Here is a 20415-nt window from a genome sequence, read left to right as displayed (position 1 = left end):
TGATTCTATTTTCGGACAAAATTGTTCTAGGGGGGTAGCAGTCAGGATGCTGGTTAACTTTTGTGGGACATGAGGCAGGTAGGCAGAGGATGGGAGCTTCCTGGATGCTGGTTACACAAGTGAGCTTGGTTTGTGAACATCTTACGAGCTGCACACATACGTGTGAGTATGTGTGTATGAGTGTGTGTGTTGTATTTCAATAAAATAAAAAACTTTACTTAAAAAAAGAAGTCCTCTCCATTCTTCCAGGTCCTTTTTGAAATACTTCCTCCTTGGGGTACCTGGGTGGCTCAGTGGGTTAAGCTTCCGGCTTTGGCTTGGGTCATGGTCTTAGGGTGCTGGGATCGAGCCTCGCATCGAGCTCTCTGCTGAGCGGGGAGTCTGCTTCCCCCCCCCCTCTGCCTGCTTCTGCCTACTTGTGATCTCTGTCAAATAAATGAACAAAATCTTTCAAAAAAAAAAACAAAAACACTTCCTCCCTAACGAAGTCTCTGAGATACAGGTCATTGGAGGCAACTCTACCTTCTCCATGACTCCATAGCACATCGTGGATCCCTTGATCACTTAGCGCCCACTGGAAGCAGGTGTAAGAGCAAGAGCTTCGGAGACCTGGGTTCTGGTGCAGCCACTTCCGAGGGGGGTGGCCGTGAGCCAGCCTGTTCCCTGCCCCCACCCTAGCAGCCTCACTAGCAGCAGGAAGTGGCTGCTGGTTGAAGCAGAAAATGGAACAAGGTAGTTGCTGGAATTTCCAGAAGGCTAAAACTGGTCTCCGTGGAATGCTATCAGGTATGGGGCTTAAGATCACACTAAAGAGCCTATTTGGTAGACACCACAGCTGTTCCTGTCAAACTAAGCTCACATAGCCAGCTCAGCAGCTACAGGGCTGGACTCAAGAATGGCCCGTCATGCTGTTCAAGCTGCTACTGTTGCTAACTTTTGAAAGGCAACAAGCCAACCTACCTGCCACCAGAGCGTATTTTGCATGGTCTCTGACCCTTGATGTTACCAACTTCTGGCTTCAAAGTCCACTGTGGGGGCACCTGATCAGCAGGGCCTCTGGACTCCAGGAAGATGACTGTCCTTTTCAGCATTGACAGCAGGAGGTGGTCTTGCTTCTTAAAGTAGCAGACTCCCCAAACACAAGAAATGGTCACCACAAGAATGCCACCTGTCCATTGCATCACCCAAGGACATGTGACCTTCCTGTTCCTGTGTTTCCAGAGTAAAAATAGCGATGGTTCCTATACATGGGGATTGTAACAGTTAGAGGAGCTGGTAGGTATCCAAGACCCATCATGTACCTAGAACACACCAGAAGCTCAGTTAACTGGAAACTCCTTCATTGATGACTTGGGTTGCATTCTAAGGTCTACTTCACTCCCAGGGGTCCCTAAACCTCAACGTATCAGAGCATCTGGTGTTTAACAGCAGGCTCTGAAATGGGATTCCTTTTGTAACAATCAAGCTGTTATTAACTAACTAATAATTAAGTAATTAATCATGCTAACAAGTTTTCTCACTCATGGAAAGGCCGGTTGCTGGAACCCAGCTTCCCCATCACCTGTTAGCAGGAAGAGTACAATTTGCAACTGCTCAGGCTTTCCCACAGGACCGTATTTACATGGTTAGGGAAAGGAAATTCTTAGAAAAGGTATTCATTAACTCTAACATAGATTGACGTCAACTCAACAAATGTTTGATTTAAGTCTCTTTATTTTTAGACATTTTTCTTTAGATGTTTAATATCTTTTATTGATTCAGCGGCCAAATAAGGTGGCATCAGTTAGGAAAGGCACCTGACAGAAATGAAACACTCCACTGTGTTGCAAGCTCCCTGTCCCAGGAGACCGGTGGCAGACTCCTTGAGAGTGGGGACCGGAACAATGTGTTTAGTAGCACCTCAACTTACACATAGGAACCCTTAAGGGATGCTTATTGAGTTATCTTCATTCGTTAAAAGCAAAATATTAAAACCTCTTTCTTGGTCTCCCCTTACCTCTCAGACTCTCCCCCTCCTCCACTTCCAAGCTTTCATTTAGCAAAAGAACATATAACAAGGGATGATTCCTCTAGTAATTCCAGGAAGAGTCCAGTATGAGCAGAAGAGTTTGCTTTTAGGGCTGGAGCATTCCAAACAAACAAACAAACAAACAAATTTTTTTTTTATAAAGCAGAACACTTTTGGGAAAAAGTATCTATTTGGGGTTTGAGTCCTTTAGGAAATGCCTTTCCCTGGTTGGATGGCATTCCATCCCTTGCTCCTTGAGTATAAGGGTTATGGGATACGAAACAGGAATCCTAAGAGCTTTGATGGGCTCAGAAAGGGGTCCTTTGGCTCCAATCCTGGGAGCCCAAAGGAGGCTACCAAAGTGGCTTTGCTCCTAGTGTCAGTTTGGAGGTCAGACTCCTGACCTCTGCTCAGACACATGGACAAGCCTGTCCTTCTCCTGTTTGGCCCATAAAAGAATCCATGTTCTTTGAGCCAGGATGTTAGGGAAGAAAGTGGTGCGACAGAGAGAGGCACTTTGGAGTCAAAGATGTGGGTTTGTGTCTTATCTTTGCAACTTAACTAGCTGTCTGACTGGGGACAAGTACCCTTCTCTTGGAGTCTGCAATTCTCACCTGCAAACAGAACAAATAATTCCTCCCAGGGTTATTGGGAAAAAATAAATCCAATGGGATAATTTATGTGAAAGCATCTTGCCAAGTACCTGGTACTTGGTGGATATTTAAACACAGTCGGGAGGAAAAATGTTTGGGGAGGAGGAATTTGCCAGTATTTTTATAGTGGGATGACATGACTCCATGACCTTGGGTCAGCCTTCTTACCTTCCTAACCTTCAATTTCCCCTCAGAAGAGATTTCTGACTCCAAGAGGAAGAGACCCCTAGAATTTAAGGTCAAAGGTCAGACGGTGTCACTTTCTGCAACAGATTCAATATTTATTACCTCACTTCCAAGATGCCTTCAATTGTACGGTGCACAACTGAATAAAAAAAATAGCTTTTGGAGAGAGAAAAAAACCGCTACATTTATGGACCCATCAATTTAAAGACATATTCTGATTTCAGAATCATTAGCATGTGAACAAATATGTCTTACAGTTGAAGAAATACTGTAACAATAATGCCGGCTCTCCTTTATTAAGTGTCTGCTGAGTGCCAGGGACCACCTGAGTGGCTCTACCAAGTCCTTCACTCATTAAAGTCAGTCTGTTAGTCTTATGGTTAGCAAGCCCAATATGGAGCTTTCATGTGATTCTTTCAAGTCCACATGACCAGGAAGTAGGGCTTGGAAGGGAAGCTTTAATTTCAAAATGCTTTTCCCTCTCAATGGATTGTTCTCCGGGCTAAGAGTTAAAGAGATCAGCTCCGTACAGAGAAACACTTTTTGAATTTGGGGCTTCGAGGGTGACTGGGGCAGACACAGGTCACATAAACAGGGTTGTAATCTTACCAGTCTCTAATACTGGTTGTTGGAGGGAAGGTATGGCCAGAGAGAGAGAAGATTGCTCAGAATCCAAAGGGAAGCCAAGAAATGAGACCGAGTCAGGCTTAATCCAGCTCCAAAGGGAGAGGAGAGGCTCTGACCCGCTCCTGGCTCATTCAGGCCCACAGACACTATACTAAGCTTTTGGCCTAGAGGCCATCTTTCCTCAAGGTCACCCTATTCCTTCTCTGAGTCTCTACGATTAAGTAGAAAACTTTCGAGAAGAACTGTCTTTCCCATTACCTTTCTTAAAGACAGAGAATTCGGCTAACTGGTTGTCATGAGCTAGCTAGCAGTCATCTAGTACTGGAGCAAGTTATAGATTAACAAGTTAGTTTTTTGGTTAGTTAGCCCAAGTTAGTTCCCCTGTGCCTGATGAACGGCATGGAATATTTTGCTCTGCAAAGCTGTGGCTACATACAGCACTTATTATGACCGGACCTCAAGAGCAGACCCTTTGGTGATATACTTGGGAGCATGCTTGGACTCCTGATTCTAGACCAGAAGACCCCTGGGCTGTCTGTCTAGCAACGGTGGGGAAGACAGCTACACCCACTGCAGTGGATTCCCAGCACAGCCGTTCCTCATCAGAGCACAAAAGAATGTTCCACAGCTTTCTGAAAGGGTGGCAGCAGGGAAGTGGAGCAGCTAGGGTGGGGCAGGGCGGGGTTGGGGGGCTGCCTGAGCATCTGGACTTGCGTGAGATGCCCCTTGTCGACCCAACCGGAACGGGAAGGAACTCAGTGAAGCTGCCGGAGGAGAAATGTGCTTCTGGATCTTGAATGGAGAAGGCTCTTTGGACGGTGGCCAAGATAGCACCATGGTGGTGGGGGGCGGTCATCGAGTTTCCACGTGGACGTCAACAGGACTGAAGGTCACAGTAGGAGGGTGTTGGCTGCTGTTGTTGTTTGAGCCCAAGGCAGATGGGGAGGCTGGCTTGGGCCCCTTGGGCTCCAGCTCCCGCCTGGTCCTCATCTTCCTGGAATGAGATACCCATGCAATGCTTGAGTCTTTCACCTCCTATACCCTGTGATTTTGATTCTGGCAAGGACATTAACATAGATCATCATTAAATCATGTTGCTTGATTGCCAACCACAGAATTGTACAACTAACCGGAAGGTGCCTTAGACATCAGCTAGCCTGACCCTTCTATTTTTGTGCGTAACTTAGATTAGATATTGAAAATGCTTTTTCTCCTGTTAAAGAATGAGTGTCCTATATTAAGATTATATTAAAGACAAAATGAAAATACTATGATTTTTTTTCTATTCCCAGTTGGGGCAGGAGTTAAATTTTGCAGTTTCCTTACATTTGCCAAGTCGACTGCTAGAAATATTTAAGAACTTTTTGCATAATTGAGAAGAGAATGGACTTAAAATGTATATCCAATCTTTCATTTCACATGTCAGAAAATTCAATGACTACAACAATCATTAATTCAAACGTCTACATGAAATTTCATCTTATTGACCTAACAAGATGACCTAACCACCTAACCTTTTTTTTTTTTTTTAAATTTCAAATGCTCAGGAAAGCTGCACAAATAGTACAATTCATACCTGTGTACCCTTCGTGGAACAATTCACTGATTACCAGCAGTTTGCCACATTTGCCTCTTTGTCTCTCTCGGTTCATTTACGCATGTGGACACACATATACACACAGAGAGTTTTTTAAAATCCTGAACTATTTGAGTCCATTGCAGATGTCACGCCACGTCGCCCCTGACTACTTCTCAAAACAAAGGCATTCTCCACGTAACCGAAACTCAGCTGTCCCACTTGGAGAGGCTTCCATTTTAAAGATGACACAATCAAGGCTCCGGGAGGTTAAATGACTTGCCTGCCTTTGAGAGACCAAAGACCGAGCTCCAGTCTCTGAGTTGCAGCCCCGGCATCATTGTAAACAGGGTGGGGTGGGTAGATCTCGCCCCAGATTACAACCAGGAAAGGGGCTCAGAGCGCCAGCAGTGATGGCCAGGAATAAAAGGCAGACACTGTGGTTGGATGCCACTTCCTGGTCTGGGATGGATCCAAACTGTAATACCCTCAAAATTTTAAAAATAACTTATTAAGTGTTATTATTATTATTACATATGGCGGTGTGAGTATTTTCTTTGAAACCACATGTACTGGGTTTAAAAATCCCAACTCTGGGGCACCTGGGGGACTCAGTTGGCTAAGCAGCTGCCTTCAGCTCAGATCATGATCCTGGAGTGCCGGGATCGAGTCCCACCCACATCTGGCACCCAGGTCAGCGGGGAGTCTGCTTCTCTCTCTGACTCTTCCCCCTCTCATGCTCTCTCATTCTGTCTCTCTCAAATAAATAAATAAATAAATAAATAAAATAAAAAAAAAAAAATCCCAACTCTGCCAGCAAGGCTGAGTAAACTTGGGCTTGTTGGCTCATTTCTCAGTGCGTGTTTCACACCTACAAAATTGGGGGACATAGAATCACCCACCTGGTAGGGTTGTAGTGAGGATCCAATGAGTTAATACATACAGGGAGCTTAGAATCATGCCTCGCACATCATAAGAGATCAATAGATGTATACCATATATGCGTACATAATATATACATTTTATACACATATAATATATAATATAAAACATATATTTTATAAATAACATTATACAATGCATGTTGGCACCTCCTCAAAATAAAGATGTGTCCCCCCTCCCCCTGCAAAAACCAGCCAACCAGCAATCCCATCATGCGGACACACTGGATATTAACACCTGGCCCTGTAGAATTTGAATCCTTGGTTTTGTGTGTGTGACCCACGTGTGTAACTATAATGTACATATTATCTTTTTATACTTTGCCAGTATATTGTAAACAGCTGTCCTCATCAATAAACACACTTCTATGGTATCTTTTTTTTTTTTTTTAATGGCTTCCAAGTCTTCTATGATGTGGTTGTGTTTATAGTCTATTTTGATTTTTTGCCTGGGAAAAATAACCTTCTAGCCAAGCTGGGACTTAAAGGTGATTACACAACATTGAGTCTTTAGGCAATCACATGATGTTCTTTCCTCCTATTGGGTCCCAGAAAGTGGAGCTGGGGGTATAGGCATTCCAGTATTTGTCCCCTTAAATACTCACATGGTCTGCTCAACACAGCCTAGCAGAGGGCTCTCTGAGAGAAAAAGACTGAATCATATTATTCCATAACTGTAAGTTACCTTACTGCAGTGTTCAAGGCCATTAGCATTGACATGATTATAATATTTAACAAATATTTCTGCAGGTACCAAAATATTTGGTTACCATGAAGCTCCTACAGGAGAACAGATGTCAAAAAAGGGCCCACAAAGGGTTAGAGCATTTGACAAAGGACTCATGGGTACCTCCTGGCACACGGCTGGCACCCACAAGTGTTAGCTCCCATTCACTCTGACATCACGGAAGGGACAAGACCATCAGACCCCAGGGCATCGCGTACCTGTTGTACATCTTCAGCAGGATCAGAACCACAGTGAAGATGATGATGACAACTACCACAATGGCAGCAACAATGGCTCCAGAACCTAAGAGGAGAAACGTGGAAATGGCAAATGTGCAACTTGAAAAAAGGGAAGCATCCAGAGACTAAGAGGGGGACCTCCACCCAGCACCTCGCATCCTCACTGGATCAGGCAGGGAGAGAATGTGCTGTCCTGGCACCCCGACTACTGACCCCAGGGCAGAGACATACCCAGAGCAGCAGTGCACCCCTCCCCCCAGAGAGCTTCATCTGCCAAACTCCTATCTCAAGCCATCCTGTTGTCGTCAGTCCTAACATAGCATCCAACTTCCTTTGTGAAACAGGCAAGCAAAACACCCTTCCCTGTTTTTGATAATACAAAAGCATTATTTCTGTAGTTAATTTTGAAACTAAAAATACAAGCCCAAAAGGGAACTCATTGCCCCAGGAACCACGGATCACCTACACATGCATACATGCACCAATGCCATCACGTATATGCAGGTATGCATATTAAATACCTACCCAACATTTTTTGAGTAACTGATTAATCCTGTCTGAAAACCCACCTCAAGGAAATAAAAGTGGAAAAATAGCACTTGATAAAAATGGAACCATGTTCTGTACACAGTTTTACAACCATAACCTAATCATCTTTCCATGTAATTACATTGTTTTTCATGATTTTGATGGCTGTGTAGACCTCCATTGTTTAGATGTGCCATAATTTGTTTACCAATGCCGTACTGAGGATATTTATGTTGTTTTTAATTTTATACCATGAAAAACAACGCTCTAATGAATGTCCTTGTGGCTTAATAGCATCTAATTTCAGTATCAGCAACCAGTTCCCATGGCCACCTCTCATTTCACGTTCAGAATCAACGTCCCTGTGTGAACTGAAACTGAAAATACAAAAAGAAACCCCCATAAAGTGTGTGGGGGGGCACATTTTAAGCCAATCTATTTGATTCTGGGGAGTTTATCTTAGGGAAGAATCCTATATACAGAAAAAGCTGCATGAATCAATATGCTAATTACATCATTTATATTCTAAATACGGGAATGATTCATTAAGGTATGGCATGCCTAACTCATGATATATTATACTATAATCTGAATGACATGTGGAGAAGAGGATATGGTATTTTGTACATACCCACATATACACATTATGTTGCAACCACTAAAATATATGCATAAAAACATAACGATGAGTAAAAGAAGCCAGAAATAAAAGGGTGTGTACGGTATACTTCCATTTCCATAAAGCTCCAAACCAGGTAGAACTAATGGCCAGTGGGCGAAGTCAGAATAGCAGGTTCCCTTGACCAGGTGGGGACAGGGTGGCAAGGGGCGCTGGGACGCCTGGGATCCTGGTGATGGATGGTCCTCTTCTTGATCTGCAGACTGGTGACCTAACCTAACTGTGTTCATTTTGTGAAAATTCACCCATCTGTGCACTTAGGATTTGTGCCTTTTGGGTTTTTTTTTTAAGGTATGTAATGCTCTTATGAAAAGGTTTACTAAATAAAAACAAAAACAAAACTATGTCCAAATATTCACAGAAGAAAGACTGGAAAGAAAGAAAAGGACTGGGGTGGGGATTCTGTTATGGAGTAATTTTTTGTCTCTTTTCTGATGAGTTCTGTGATAATACTTTAATCCACTGTTTTTCAACATTGCCTGCATAACCCTTTGCTGAGGGGACCCTCCCGTGCCCTGTACAATGTTCAACAGCATCTCTGGCCTCCACTCACTAATGTCATTAATACTGCTTTCTCCTCGCCAGCTGTGACAGGCAGAAGTGTCCAAACATTGTCAAATGTCCCCTGATAGTAAAGTGGCCAGATAAAGTACCAGGTACTTATTTAAATTAAAATTTCTGACAAATAATGAGTAATTTTTGCGATGTCTCACCTATTACATGGCATGTCCTTATAGTGCACAAATACTGTTACTCTTCAATTCAAATGTAACTGGGTATTCTGTATCTTATTTTTGATCTCTGGCCATCTCATCTAGGGGGCAGAATCATCTAGTTGAGAACCCTTCTTTTAGTTAAATAAGAGCAGAATCGTTCCCATCTTGCTGATGGAGATTCAATCTACCCTGCATTTCCTTTCAGAACTGTTTTGAGCTACTTCGACAGGCCTCTCTCTGTAGGTGTCCCCACCTGGCCAGGAGCAGGCAGACACACAGGACCCTGTCCCAAGACTGACCCTTTCTGGGTCTCCGTGGAAGACCCACATCCTGCCAGAAATAGGTTTCCTGCCAGGACCATGGTCTGGAGCTGTCATCATTAGGGAAACACTCCACGTGTGTTGGGAAGCCTGTTCCACGTGCGGGGGGTACGTGCCAGACCAACAGAAAAGACGGAAACAGTCCCAACTTCCCCTCACGTGATTAACTGGTATTCTGAAGAGTGGTTGTTAAGTTTCCTTCCGGGCATCCCTTGTTCCTGCCAAATGTCTCCCAAGGACTACTCCCACCCCCACTCATTTACTCCTTTGTCAATTGATGGGTTTTGCCTTGTAAAAACAGTATGAAGAGTATGAAAGTAGTTACATTGTAAGGTGACTCATTGAGGGACCTCTTACAGGAGAGTCAATGTCCGTTGCCCTCCAGACCCCAAAAGTCCCTGATGACAACAGCAGTCACAGCAGTAGTCACAACACTAGTCACATTACTACTCATTAGGTAGTTTGTGTGACTTGAGGCTATTCTAAGCTCCTTACGTGGTCATCTGGTTTAGTCTTCACACCATTCACGTGTGTGATGCTAAGAGTAGCTTCATTAATATCCCCATCTTACAGACGAGGAAACAGACACAAAGCTATGAGGTCACGTGCTCACGGTCATGGCGGGCCTATGGCAGAAGTGCCACTGGGGACCCAGGTAGTCTATCTCCGGAACCCACGCTCTTGACCTCAACACCAGGAGAAGACCACAGTTCTCATCCCACCATCCCTCCCCTGGCTGCCAAGCCAACTTGACCTTACTCTTGTACAGAAAGTCTTCTTCTCTGGTGGTCACGTTCAAGGAGAAGAAGGTAGTACCCCCCAAAGGGGTGGCTGTGGTCATCTCGATCCTGGGAAGAACAAAGATAAAATTTCATTTAACACCAGGGTGAGCTTTACAATGCCTGTGTGATGCCTCCTTTGGTCCTCACCTGGATGACCAGAGAAGAGTCAAGCAGGCGGTTTCTCTTAGCAGCAAGTAAACAAATACAAGTCCTTTCACTGTCTACTGTGGAGAATTAAAAATAATGTCTGACATTTGTAAAGAACTTCATCGTTCATGGTTGTTTAAATTAATTCAATAATATTTATTAAATTTTTCCTAATGAGGTTGTACCCAGAATGTCTAAACAGTTATCTTCTAGAAACTGTGTGAGGGAGGCGATGATTGCCATTTTCCTGATGAAAGTAAAGTCCCCTAGGCTTCATGGAGCCCCAAGTTCGCATTTAACCCAGGACACGGGGTGCGGCGGTCAGCATCTCGTAACGATGCCCGAAACGATGCTCCTGCTTTCAGAAGCTTTGCAATCTAGGGAGGCCAACATAAATAAACCAATAAGCAAGTAGATGGAAAATTTAACTATGCTACCAAGCAGTCAGGGACATAAGCCATCCCTGGCTGTGAAGAATGGTTTCAAGGAAAAGCTAAATTTGCATGGGCCTTGAGGGACAGACATGGCTTGGGATGGCAGGACAACAAAGGCCAGGCCGCACACAGCCCTCAGCGGGAGGACAGGCCATGTGTGCTGAGCGTCCGCCAGGCACCGGGCCCTGTTACAGGCTTCACACCTGTATCAAGCTCACTCGTTAATCATCTTCTCAGTCATCACCTTTGGCTGCTGAGCAAACTGAGGCTCAGAGTGGTTGAGTGAAGGGACAAAAGTCACACAGTAAGGAAGACACAGAGCTTGGACTCAAACAGACTCTCTGAGGGCACAGTATAGCTTCTTTCCCTGATGGCGGCAGGAATCCAAATTCACAAGCCTGCGATTTTACACTTAAGGAGTGAGCCAGGAGGGACGCCGTTCATGCAACATCATGCCCTCAGGAACGAGTAATTGAGATCCTCCCAAGAAGTGTATTCTGAGCCTATGGTAGTATCCACACGTGCTCTGAACGACAGGCATTGAGAAGAGGAGGGACACGCACGAGGGTTTCCTGCTTCACTGTAGCTGCTGACAGTTTGGAGGCCTGTGAAGGATCGCCACCAAGGAAAGAATTATCCAGGCCTATTTGTCACGCTAAGAAGCCATGGGCTTCAGGGCGGTCACTCCATCTTCCGGAGGAGAGATATTCTTTACACCTAACACAATATTTGTACACCAATTTGCATTTTTTCATTTTTAAAAAAAGATTTTATATATGTATTTGAGAGAGAGAGCATGCACAAGCAGGGGGAGGGGTAGAGAGAGAGAGGGAAAGCAGACCCCCACCCCCAGCAGGGAGCACGATGTGGGGCTTGATCCCAGGACCCTAGGATCATGACCTGAGCCGAAGGCAGATGCTCAACCGACTGAGCCACCCAGTCACCCAATTCATTTTCTTCTTAAGATAAATATTTTAAAATTATAAATAATAATGTCATAGGAGTGCATGTACCCAGCACTCAGATGGAACGAATGTTCACGATCGTATTCTCTTCAGTTCTTCTTTATTAAAGAAGAAAAGCGAGACTCTGCTGAAATCCTTTTTCTACTCCTACCTCATTTCCTCCCTCCCCCCGAAGTAACCACGACCTTGACCATTAGTGTGTCTTCTTATCCAAGTTTTAAAATGTTTACCACGTCCGCATATACAGACTGTGGTTCTACATATTTACTAAAGAAATACTAACTGAGCACCTACTAAGTGACGGCCGCTGTGCTAGGAGCTGGGAACACACTGGTGAAAGGCCAGGTAGACTTCCTTGCCTCCAGACGCTCACATTCTAGTGAGAGAGAGACAGAGCGTTCTCAGGCTCAAAAAAACAATAATCGTCTCCCAGTGCCCACACTTGAACAGCTGGCAGCGAAAACACTTCACTGGCTGTTTCCAGCCTCTCTAGTCTCTCTGCTCCTCACATCAACCGCAGCTCCCCACTCCCCCAGCTCCTGATGGAAATGGGTCAGCGCACCTGAACTGGAGGCAGGTCGTCAGGCTGGGGCCTCTGGTGGCTGTGGCCTGTCCCACCCCATGGGGGCCTCAGCCTCAGAATGGCCCTCTCTGCCTTCCCCTTCTCTGCCCTCCTTTAAGCCACGGGGCACTACTTAAAAACCCATAGTTCTTGTCTGTCCCTTCCTCCCAAACACCAGATCCTCAGGACTCCCATGACTTGGGCTCTCCCAAGGAGCCCTGTGTGGCTCTGCCTGACTCTTTGTACTGGTCAACCTTTCTTCCTCGCTGGGCTTCCTGTCTCCTGACCTCCTTCAACAGGCCCACTGGCCATGTTCCCCTGGTGGCTGCCTCTCCAAAATGAACACATCCTTCAGGACTGAGCCTAGCCATGCCTAAGAAGGCTCCCCCATCCCCTAGCCAGAATTAGCCTTTGGTCCTCCGCTCCCACAGCAGAACTCCGCAAAGAAGCATGACCACAGCATGTGTCTCAGTCGCGCTGTCTGGCAGTTAGCCTCTCATGTTCACTGTCGGGTCCTTGAGGGTAGAGGCTGTTTGGGGTCTTTTTTGTATCCTCCTCCTACGTCTCCCAGATAAACTGGCCGGTTCTTCTCACCTCTGCCAGGAGAAGTATGGAAGCAAGTGGCTGAACTTCTCCCAGCTTGGTTTGCTCGTTTGTAAAACGAGGTGGCTTTTCCCAAGGGAGCTGAGGGTTCAAGGTTAAGTATGGAAAGCGCTTTCAGTGCTTGATAAATGGCAGCTCTGAGTATTTGGGGGGTGGGGGTGGGGATAATAGCAAATATTTGCTGAACTCAGAGCCAGGTGGCTCTCTGGAGCTCAAAACAAGGAAAAATTCTTTCTATAAAAATAAATTAGGACCCATATGACAATATGGAATGAAAGTCTCCCCCAACCCCTGCCCCCACTGCTACTCCCAAGAAGGAGAGGCACCTGCCCCCCACTGCCCATCATTCCCCCATCTGATCGTAAAGAGTTTTGTGATGCATTTGCCTAAACCATCTGCTTCTACCCACACCAATATTAATCTGAGAAGACCCATAAATACTGTTTTTAATTCAATTCCTTTTAAAAACAGAACAAGAGAGACAAATAGCCACTGATCCAGGGTTACTTAGTGAGAGAGGCATGGCATCGTCACTGATAAGGCTAAACCCTGCCTGGGGGACACATCTCCTTTGGACCAACATGCACAAAAATGATAGACACCATCACCCAAGTGCCCACTCCGTGCCCAGACCTTGGGCCAGGCATTTTCTTTTTTAATCCATGCTTTGATTTAATTAGCGAAGGCCATGTAAAATAGGGTTTCCCCTCCCCTGGATCAGAGGAGGACCCCAAGGTTTGGGACTCTAAAGCTTTCTCTGCCCGCTTACACAGTCTGGAAGATGCAGAGCTGGCCTATGTACCTGGGCCTGCAAACTTCAAAGCTCACTTCACCAATCTGCTGCTCGTACCTGTGTGTCTAGAGGGGCTCCTGACAGGTTACAATGGAAAAAGGCGCGTGTGCACGCGCACACACACACATACACACACACATATACACACACACACACTGACCAGTAACGCAGCTGCCCAAGGCCACCAGGACACAGATTCCTCCGCAGACCCTTCAAGGTGACCTCGAGGGGGCCTACTTCTGGGTGCAGACCTCCTTTCGGACGGGCAGGGTATTCTTTCTGAGGGAACAGTGAGTCATCTCAGAGTATATCTTGCCTTATGTCAGGCCCCAAGGCTCTCAATCACATCTCTGTTCCTGCCCCATCAGGGAAGGTGGGAGGGAGGGCGGTGGGACATTGATGGACAAGGCTGTGGGTGTTTTCATGTGTGGGACCCAGCCATTCCTGTTAACCAAGTGAGGCCCAGCAAGGGCTTTTCAGTATCCAATGTGTCTGTTACCAGATCCATGGCCACAGAAAAGCAAGGAGGGGGCAGGGAGAGTGGGAATGGTTTTCACTAACAGAGGTTAATTTAATAATAATAAATAATAATAATAATAATTAATAATAAATTATGTGCCAACATGGTACTCAGTGCTCTATGAAGGAGGTCTCATTAAATCCTCATACCTCTTGGGTAAGGAACGTGGAATCACTGCCCCTTCTACAGATGAAAAAGCTGAGGCTCACAGTACAGAAGTAATCAACCTAGACTCACAAGGCTAACGGAGTGTCATGCTAGGATTTGTGCCAGGGTCTGTCCTACCCCATGGCCCCTTCTCCGCATATCCTTACTGGACAGCCTCCCGGGGAATGTGCAAGACACAAATGGCCTGGCACCCAGGCCCTGAATCCGCAAAGCTTTGATGAGAAAACCCACATAGGCTGGGGCTCAGCTCTGCCCCAGACCCCTGACCGGTCCTGTCTGACTGGTCCCTGCTCTCAGCCACACTCTGAACCTCTGTCTTCAGCCTCTGTCTTCAGCCTTAATCGCATTTACAGAATCTACAAGGAACTGTTGTTCCCCTGGGTTGTTTACAAATGGTCCTGTGTGGGAGGTCAGTCTGGGAAGTGATGGAAGGTCAGGACCATTTACCCTCTGAGTCACTCCTCTCTGCCTATCCCTTGGTCAAATGTTCAAGCCGTATCTGGAAGATAAACATTCCCAGATCTCACCTCTTCCAAGTATCTCCCCCACTGCTCGGTCCCGTTGGAACCCTAGAAGTTCCTCCCTGGATAAGACAACAAAGATGCTACCAACACTGGCAGACCCCACTCAAACGGCCAACTGTAACTCAGAGTAGGTAACCCAGGAAGACCCCAGACCCACCAAAACACTGGGATTGATTTCTTCCCATTGCCCAAACCTTGGGAGATTCAGCATGAATTGGTTTCTCCCACAGACATGAACCTCACTACTCCCAATCAGCCCCTAGAGTTTTGTAGATTTTTTTCAGAAAACTAAACTTCATGTCAAAACCAAAATATCCTTCCTTATAATTTTCACCCATTGGTCCTAATTCTCTTGCCATAAAGGTACATATGCTGCGTCTTATGCACAACCCACCAGATTTGAGCACTTCTGTGTAAGAAAGGTGAAACCAAGCTTCAGGGATGAACAGCGACAGCGGTCCCAGTCAGCCCATCAATTTTACCTCCCACCAGTAGGTGGCGCCAGCAGCTGGCTACAGTTTATCCCGTTTACACTAACCAACAAACGGTTGGTACACGTCCTGGGAACCCAACCTATTTCTAAAGAAAGGAGCTTTACGCCCATGAAAACAGCAATGATATGTTCTCTGACCATTTTCTCCTCCAGGACAAATATACTAAGCTCCTTCAAACAATCTTTACAATGATCGTGTCCTTTGTGAGATCATTACTCTGTGTTAACGTCCCTGTTAAATACAGCACCCCAAATGGGACCCCTATCTCCGGGGTGGGGTTGGGGGGTTGAAATGTCCAGAAGGACATTTGTCTTGATACTTCTCAGACCTAAGCCTGAATTTTAGCTCTGTGACCTTGGTCGGACTTTCTTCCCCTCTTGGTTTCTGATCTGTGCAACATGGGTTGTTGTGAGAATTAACAGAGATCAAACGTGTAATACATTTAGAACAGTGGCTGAGCCCAAAGTCTACTGATATTCCACTGGATTAATGCAAACAAATAGCTCTTTACCCTTACAGGCTGTTGCAGCATACACACCCTATTGGTATACTCCCAAACCTTTTCCAGACTTACTCTCATGCTTGTTTATGGTCCATCAAAGCTCTGAGTTCGGTAAGTGGAAGAAGGGCTTTCTAAACTTCAAAGTGCTTTGGAAATACAAGGCAACAGCAGCCGCGTTATGACGGGACAATATTACGATAAGCTGCTGCCCAGTAACCAGGTCTCCATTACACTCCTGTGCAAATGTCATTTTGAACTTAAGTGTAAGACTTTGCACTGGCCCCTGTTAGCCTTGACCTCATTGGTATGGGCCCTCAGGAGAGCAAGTCCAGCTCCTCCTGGGTGGATCTTGAGACCTCCTGGTAGTGTTGTGACAGAGCACGCTGTCTAGGAGGTCATGACCCAGCGAGGGCTCTGGGGTCAGGGAGACCTGGGTTTTGATCTTGACCTCATCTCTGACCAGCTAGCTCTATGAGCTGAGGCACTTTTTAGGCTTCAGTGTTTTCATTTGTAAGGATAGCGTGCTATCTTGTAAGGCTGTGACAATCAGGGAGCTATAATTACCCAGCATGGTGCCTGATGGGTGGTGGGTGAATGGTCAAGGTCAGTTCCTAGCCCCTCTTCTTGCTTTTCTATCCTCAGTCTGTGCTCTCCCTGCTCTCCTTGGACCTTGAGCTCCCAGTTCTCTACCTGGTCAAGTGTTTGCTGATATGGTCAAACTCTATATGAACAGGGAAGTCAGAAAATCAGACCATGAAACTATGTCCCAAGGAGGGGATTTGAAGAGGGATTCACTAGAATTTCTGGAGGGTTCAACCTTCTCTTCCATTTCCACTGAGGAATAGTAAAACCTCTGCCAGGAAGGCAAAAATCCTCATAGGACTGGTAGAGCACGGGGCTTGCGGGGCTTGCTGGATGGAGAGGGCAAGAGCATGCCATAGATACCTAACTGGAATGGAATTGTTTTCTTTTTAAAAAAAGATTTAATTTGAGAGAGACAGAGGGAGAGAGCAAGTGAGTGTTGCGGGGGTCGGGGGGAGGTCAGGGGCAGAGGCAGAGGGAGAAGCAGGCTTCTCACAGGGAGCCCAACGTGGGGCTTGATTCCAGGACCCCAGATTATGACCTGAACTGAAGGCAGACGCTTAATTGACTGAGCCACCCAGGAGCTCCTGGAATTGTTTCCTTTAAGATTCTTTCCTCCAGGGGTGTCTGGGTGGCTCAGTGGTTTATTAAAGCCTCTGCCTTCAGCTCAGGTCATAATCCCAGGGTCTGGGATCAAGCCCCGAATCCGCCACTCTGCTCAGTGGGAAGCCGCTTCACTTCCTCTCTCTGCCTACTTGTGATCTCTGTCTGTCAAATAATAAATAAAAATCTTAAAAAAAAAATCTTAAAAAAAAAAAAAGATTCTTTCCTCCAGTCAATACTGAGTGGGGATCACTGCCCCCCCCAACCCTGCCTAGCCCAGCCCTGATGACTGAGAGGCCTGATCAATGTCATAGTGAAGTCCTTTGGAAAAAGCAGGGGCCTTTGCATCCGGAAGCTCAGGTTTCAGATCCACCACATCTATCAAGTCTTAATGACCTGCCCTGTCAATGGCTTGAACATCCTTTATTTCTGATTTTTGGGCCCACATTCTAATGAGAGGTGCCCCCAAAGAGCTTCCAGCCAAGACGCAAGCCTGATAAGTTCCCTGTACCGAGAGATATAAATAGAAATCCCAGATGAAAGCAGTCACAAGGCAGATTTGTGCCTGGTGCCAAAAGGGCAGCACAGGCCGTGCCAGGAGTCGGCAGGAAGAAGACCTGTGGGCGTTGTGGCAGGGACTGACCGAGAGCTGGAATCTGACCCGCGGCTTCCATTTGCCCCTGGGTCTCGCCCTTGCAAGCCAACAGCCAGCTCCCAAGAGTCCTCAAACTCCACCTGAAGGCTCATGTAAGCCTGCATGTGTCCCACTGACCCCAAGGGAGAGAAAGGTTAAAAGGTTAAAAAGTTGATGCCCTTAAAGGAATAGGTTGGAGGGAAAGAATTCTCCCTTGACACGCCGTCAGGACGGGGAGTGACAGTTTAAGATGCCAACACAGCGCTAGGCACTGGGCTTCGACACGGTTGCTCTTAACACAAGGTAGGTTGTTTTATGGCCACTTTGCTGACAGACAATAGGCTCAGAGAGGTTAAGTGACTTGCCCAAAGTCTCATAGCAAGAGAGGGCAGGAGCTGAGGATCAAACTTGGACCTTCCACCTTGAGATTGCTCACAGCAGCCAAACCTCCCAGGAGGTAAGGAATATTCCTGGGGATGCTCTGGGGGTCCACAACCCTGCTGGGCCAGGACTGTGCTCACCCCTCTTTCTCCTTGTTGATGTTGTGAGCCCAAGAGGTACGACAAACATCCAGAGGGTGGCAGGGTTCCTGGGCCACGGCCCCATTTACCATTCACATTTCGTAATTCTTCTTTTTTTTTAAAAGAAGCCTGTATGGAATTCTTCTTCTTCTTCTTCTTCTTTTTTTTTTTTTTTAAAGATTTTATTTATTTATTTGACAGAGAGAAATCACAAGTAGATGGAGAGGCAGGCAGAGAGAGAGAGAGAGGGAAGCAGGCTCCCTGCTGAGCAGAGAGCCTGATGCGGGACTCGATCCCAGGACCCTGAGATCATGACCTGAGCCGAAGGCAGCGGCTTAACCCACTGAGCCACCCAGGCGCCCCTCTTCTTTTTTTTTTTTTTTAAAGATTTTATTTATTTATTTGACAGACAGAGATCGAGAGTAGGCAGAGAGGCAGGCAGAGAGGAACAGGCTCCCTGCTGAGCAGAGAGCCCGATGCGGGGCTTGATCCCAGGACCCTGGGATCCTGACCTGAGCTGAAGACAGAGGCTCTAACGCACTGAGCCACCCAGGCGCCCCTCTTCTTTTTTTTTTTTTTTAAAGATTTTATTTATTTATTTGACAGACAGAGATCGCGAGTAGGCAGAGAGGCAGGCAGAGAGGAACAGGCTCCCTGCTGAGCAGAGAGCCCGATGCGGGGCTTGATCCCAGGACCCTGGGATCCTGACCTGAGCTGAAGACAGAGGCTTTAACGCACTGAGCCACTCAGGCTCCCCAATATTTTGTAATTCTGTGCTGTGGGGACCACCCTGGGAAAGGCAGGATCCCCCACCTCTGCCCATGAGCTGCCAGAGCACCCCCAGGTCTCTAGGCGTGCTGAGTGTCCTCAGGGAGGCAAATCGCCCCAGGCTGGAGAAGAACTAGAGGCCTGGCAACAGTTCCCTATCTTTTCTACCCCAAAAATGTCTAGACAACAAAGAAAATGTCTAGTCTGTACTTACATCTGTGGACAGAAGGTCGGCAGAGACGGGGACGGTGATTGCAAACAGGACGGTGATTGCAAACGGTGACTGCAAACAGGACCACGGCCAGTCCATCCAGGGCCTGCTGAGTACCTGCTACCATGCTGAGTTCTTCACATGTAACCTCTATTTTCCCGCGGAGAGAAGTGAGACTCAGAGAGGGCAGGTAACTGGCCCGGGGTCTCTGGGCTAATACAAGGCAGAGCTAGGAGGCATTCATTTCCTAGGACTGCGTAACAAATCACCACACACGAAGTGACTAAAAACAACAAAAAAATTGCTTTTCTTAGCATTTCAGAGGTCAGAAGCCTAAAATCAGCATCACTGGGCTAAAATCGAGGTGTTGGCCTGGCTGTGTTCCTTTTGGAGCTTCTAGAAGAGAATCTGTTTCCTTGTCTGTTCTAGCTTAGGCAGGTCACCAGCATTCCTTGGCCCAAGGCCCCACCGTCCACCTTGACCTCCAAGCTCACGGTATAGCATCTTCCTGTGTCTGTGTCTCTGACCTCTGCTTCCATCATGATGCCTCCTTCTCTCTGGTTCTCTGGCCTCCCTACGGGATTTTCGTGATTACATTGGCCATACCTGGGTAACCCAGGATCATCTCCCCATCTCATAACCCTTAATTTCATCACACCCGCAAACTCCTCTTTGCCATTAAGGGGACAGGGTCCCAGGTTTTGGGGGATTAGGATGTGGATACTGCTGGGGGTCATCACTCAGCCTCACACATGGTAGATTTCGACTCTCATCTCACTGACCCCAAGGTTTGTACTCAATCCACTCCTACCTCCTCCAACGAGCCTGAAAAGGCATATCCTGCTGTCGTGCGGGATTCGAAGGTAGATCACATACCCAGGGAGCCGTGGGTACCAGCACCCAGCGGGAGGGAGTATGGGAGAAGGGAGTATGGGAGAAGTGCTGTGAGAGGAGCAGAGAAAGGGTCCCGGAGACCCTGGGCCGGCTAGCTGGGGCATAGCTGTGTGGGTGAGCTCGGGGGCATGGGGTGGGAGTGGGTGTGGGGCAAGAGGACAACTAGGCAGTCTTGACTGTCCCCCACCCCCATTGCCACGCAAGCTGTTTCCCATAAGCCTTAGCACCTACCTCCAACCTAAGCTTCAAGTACATCGTCTGTAGTTCCTCTGTCCTGAAGGGCCCGCTCAGCCCAGCCTCCACCCATCTGTGTGATTTGTTAGTTAACTGATAACCAGTCTCAATTTCCCCTTTCCAAATCTCCTCCCTGCCAAAGGCTTAGAAAGTCTTTAGTCTTATAAATGCTCTCCCTGCTCTGCTCTGCTCTGCTAGGGGAGGAGGCGGCGGTCCGACCTCGCCCGAGCACCCCAGTCCCTTTACAGAATCAAGAAACCACATTGAGTGGGTT

At 46.8% G+C, this 20415-nt stretch overlaps 1 protein-coding gene across 5 annotated transcripts in view; it reads right to left on the bottom strand.

The window, feature by feature from the left end:
• Window positions 1-1695: 1695 nt before the first annotated feature.
• Window positions 1696-20415, bottom strand: part of LOC101691816 (non-compact myelin associated protein) — a 42346-nt gene continuing 23626 nt past the window's right edge. For 2 of the 5 annotated variants that reach the window (XM_013047598.2, XM_045063965.1), the window contains 3 exons: window positions 9960-10048; window positions 6937-7021; window positions 1696-4468 (listed from right to left, as the gene is read on the bottom strand). In XM_013047598.2, the coding sequence (XP_012903052.1) occupies window positions 4327-4468; window positions 6937-7021; window positions 9960-10041 (309 nt within the window). In that variant the 5' untranslated portion in view covers window positions 10042-10048 and the 3' untranslated portion in view covers window positions 1696-4326. Of the gene's footprint in view, window positions 4469-6936; window positions 7022-9959; window positions 10049-13646; window positions 13766-19016; window positions 19297-20415 lie in introns of all 5 variants that reach the window. The other 3 variants (XM_013047582.2, XM_013047576.2, XM_045063964.1) reach the window with 3 other exon arrangements.

This window comes from Mustela putorius, unplaced genomic scaffold (assembly GCF_011764305.1).
Source record: "Mustela putorius furo isolate JIRA1106 unplaced genomic scaffold, ASM1176430v1.1 tig00003853_pilon_pilon_pilon, whole genome shotgun sequence".
In the NCBI taxonomy this organism is placed as follows: domain Eukaryota; kingdom Metazoa; phylum Chordata; class Mammalia; order Carnivora; family Mustelidae; genus Mustela; species Mustela putorius.
The sequence above is the reverse complement of the archived record's forward strand: the minus strand, read 5'-3'. Positions and strand labels throughout refer to the sequence as shown.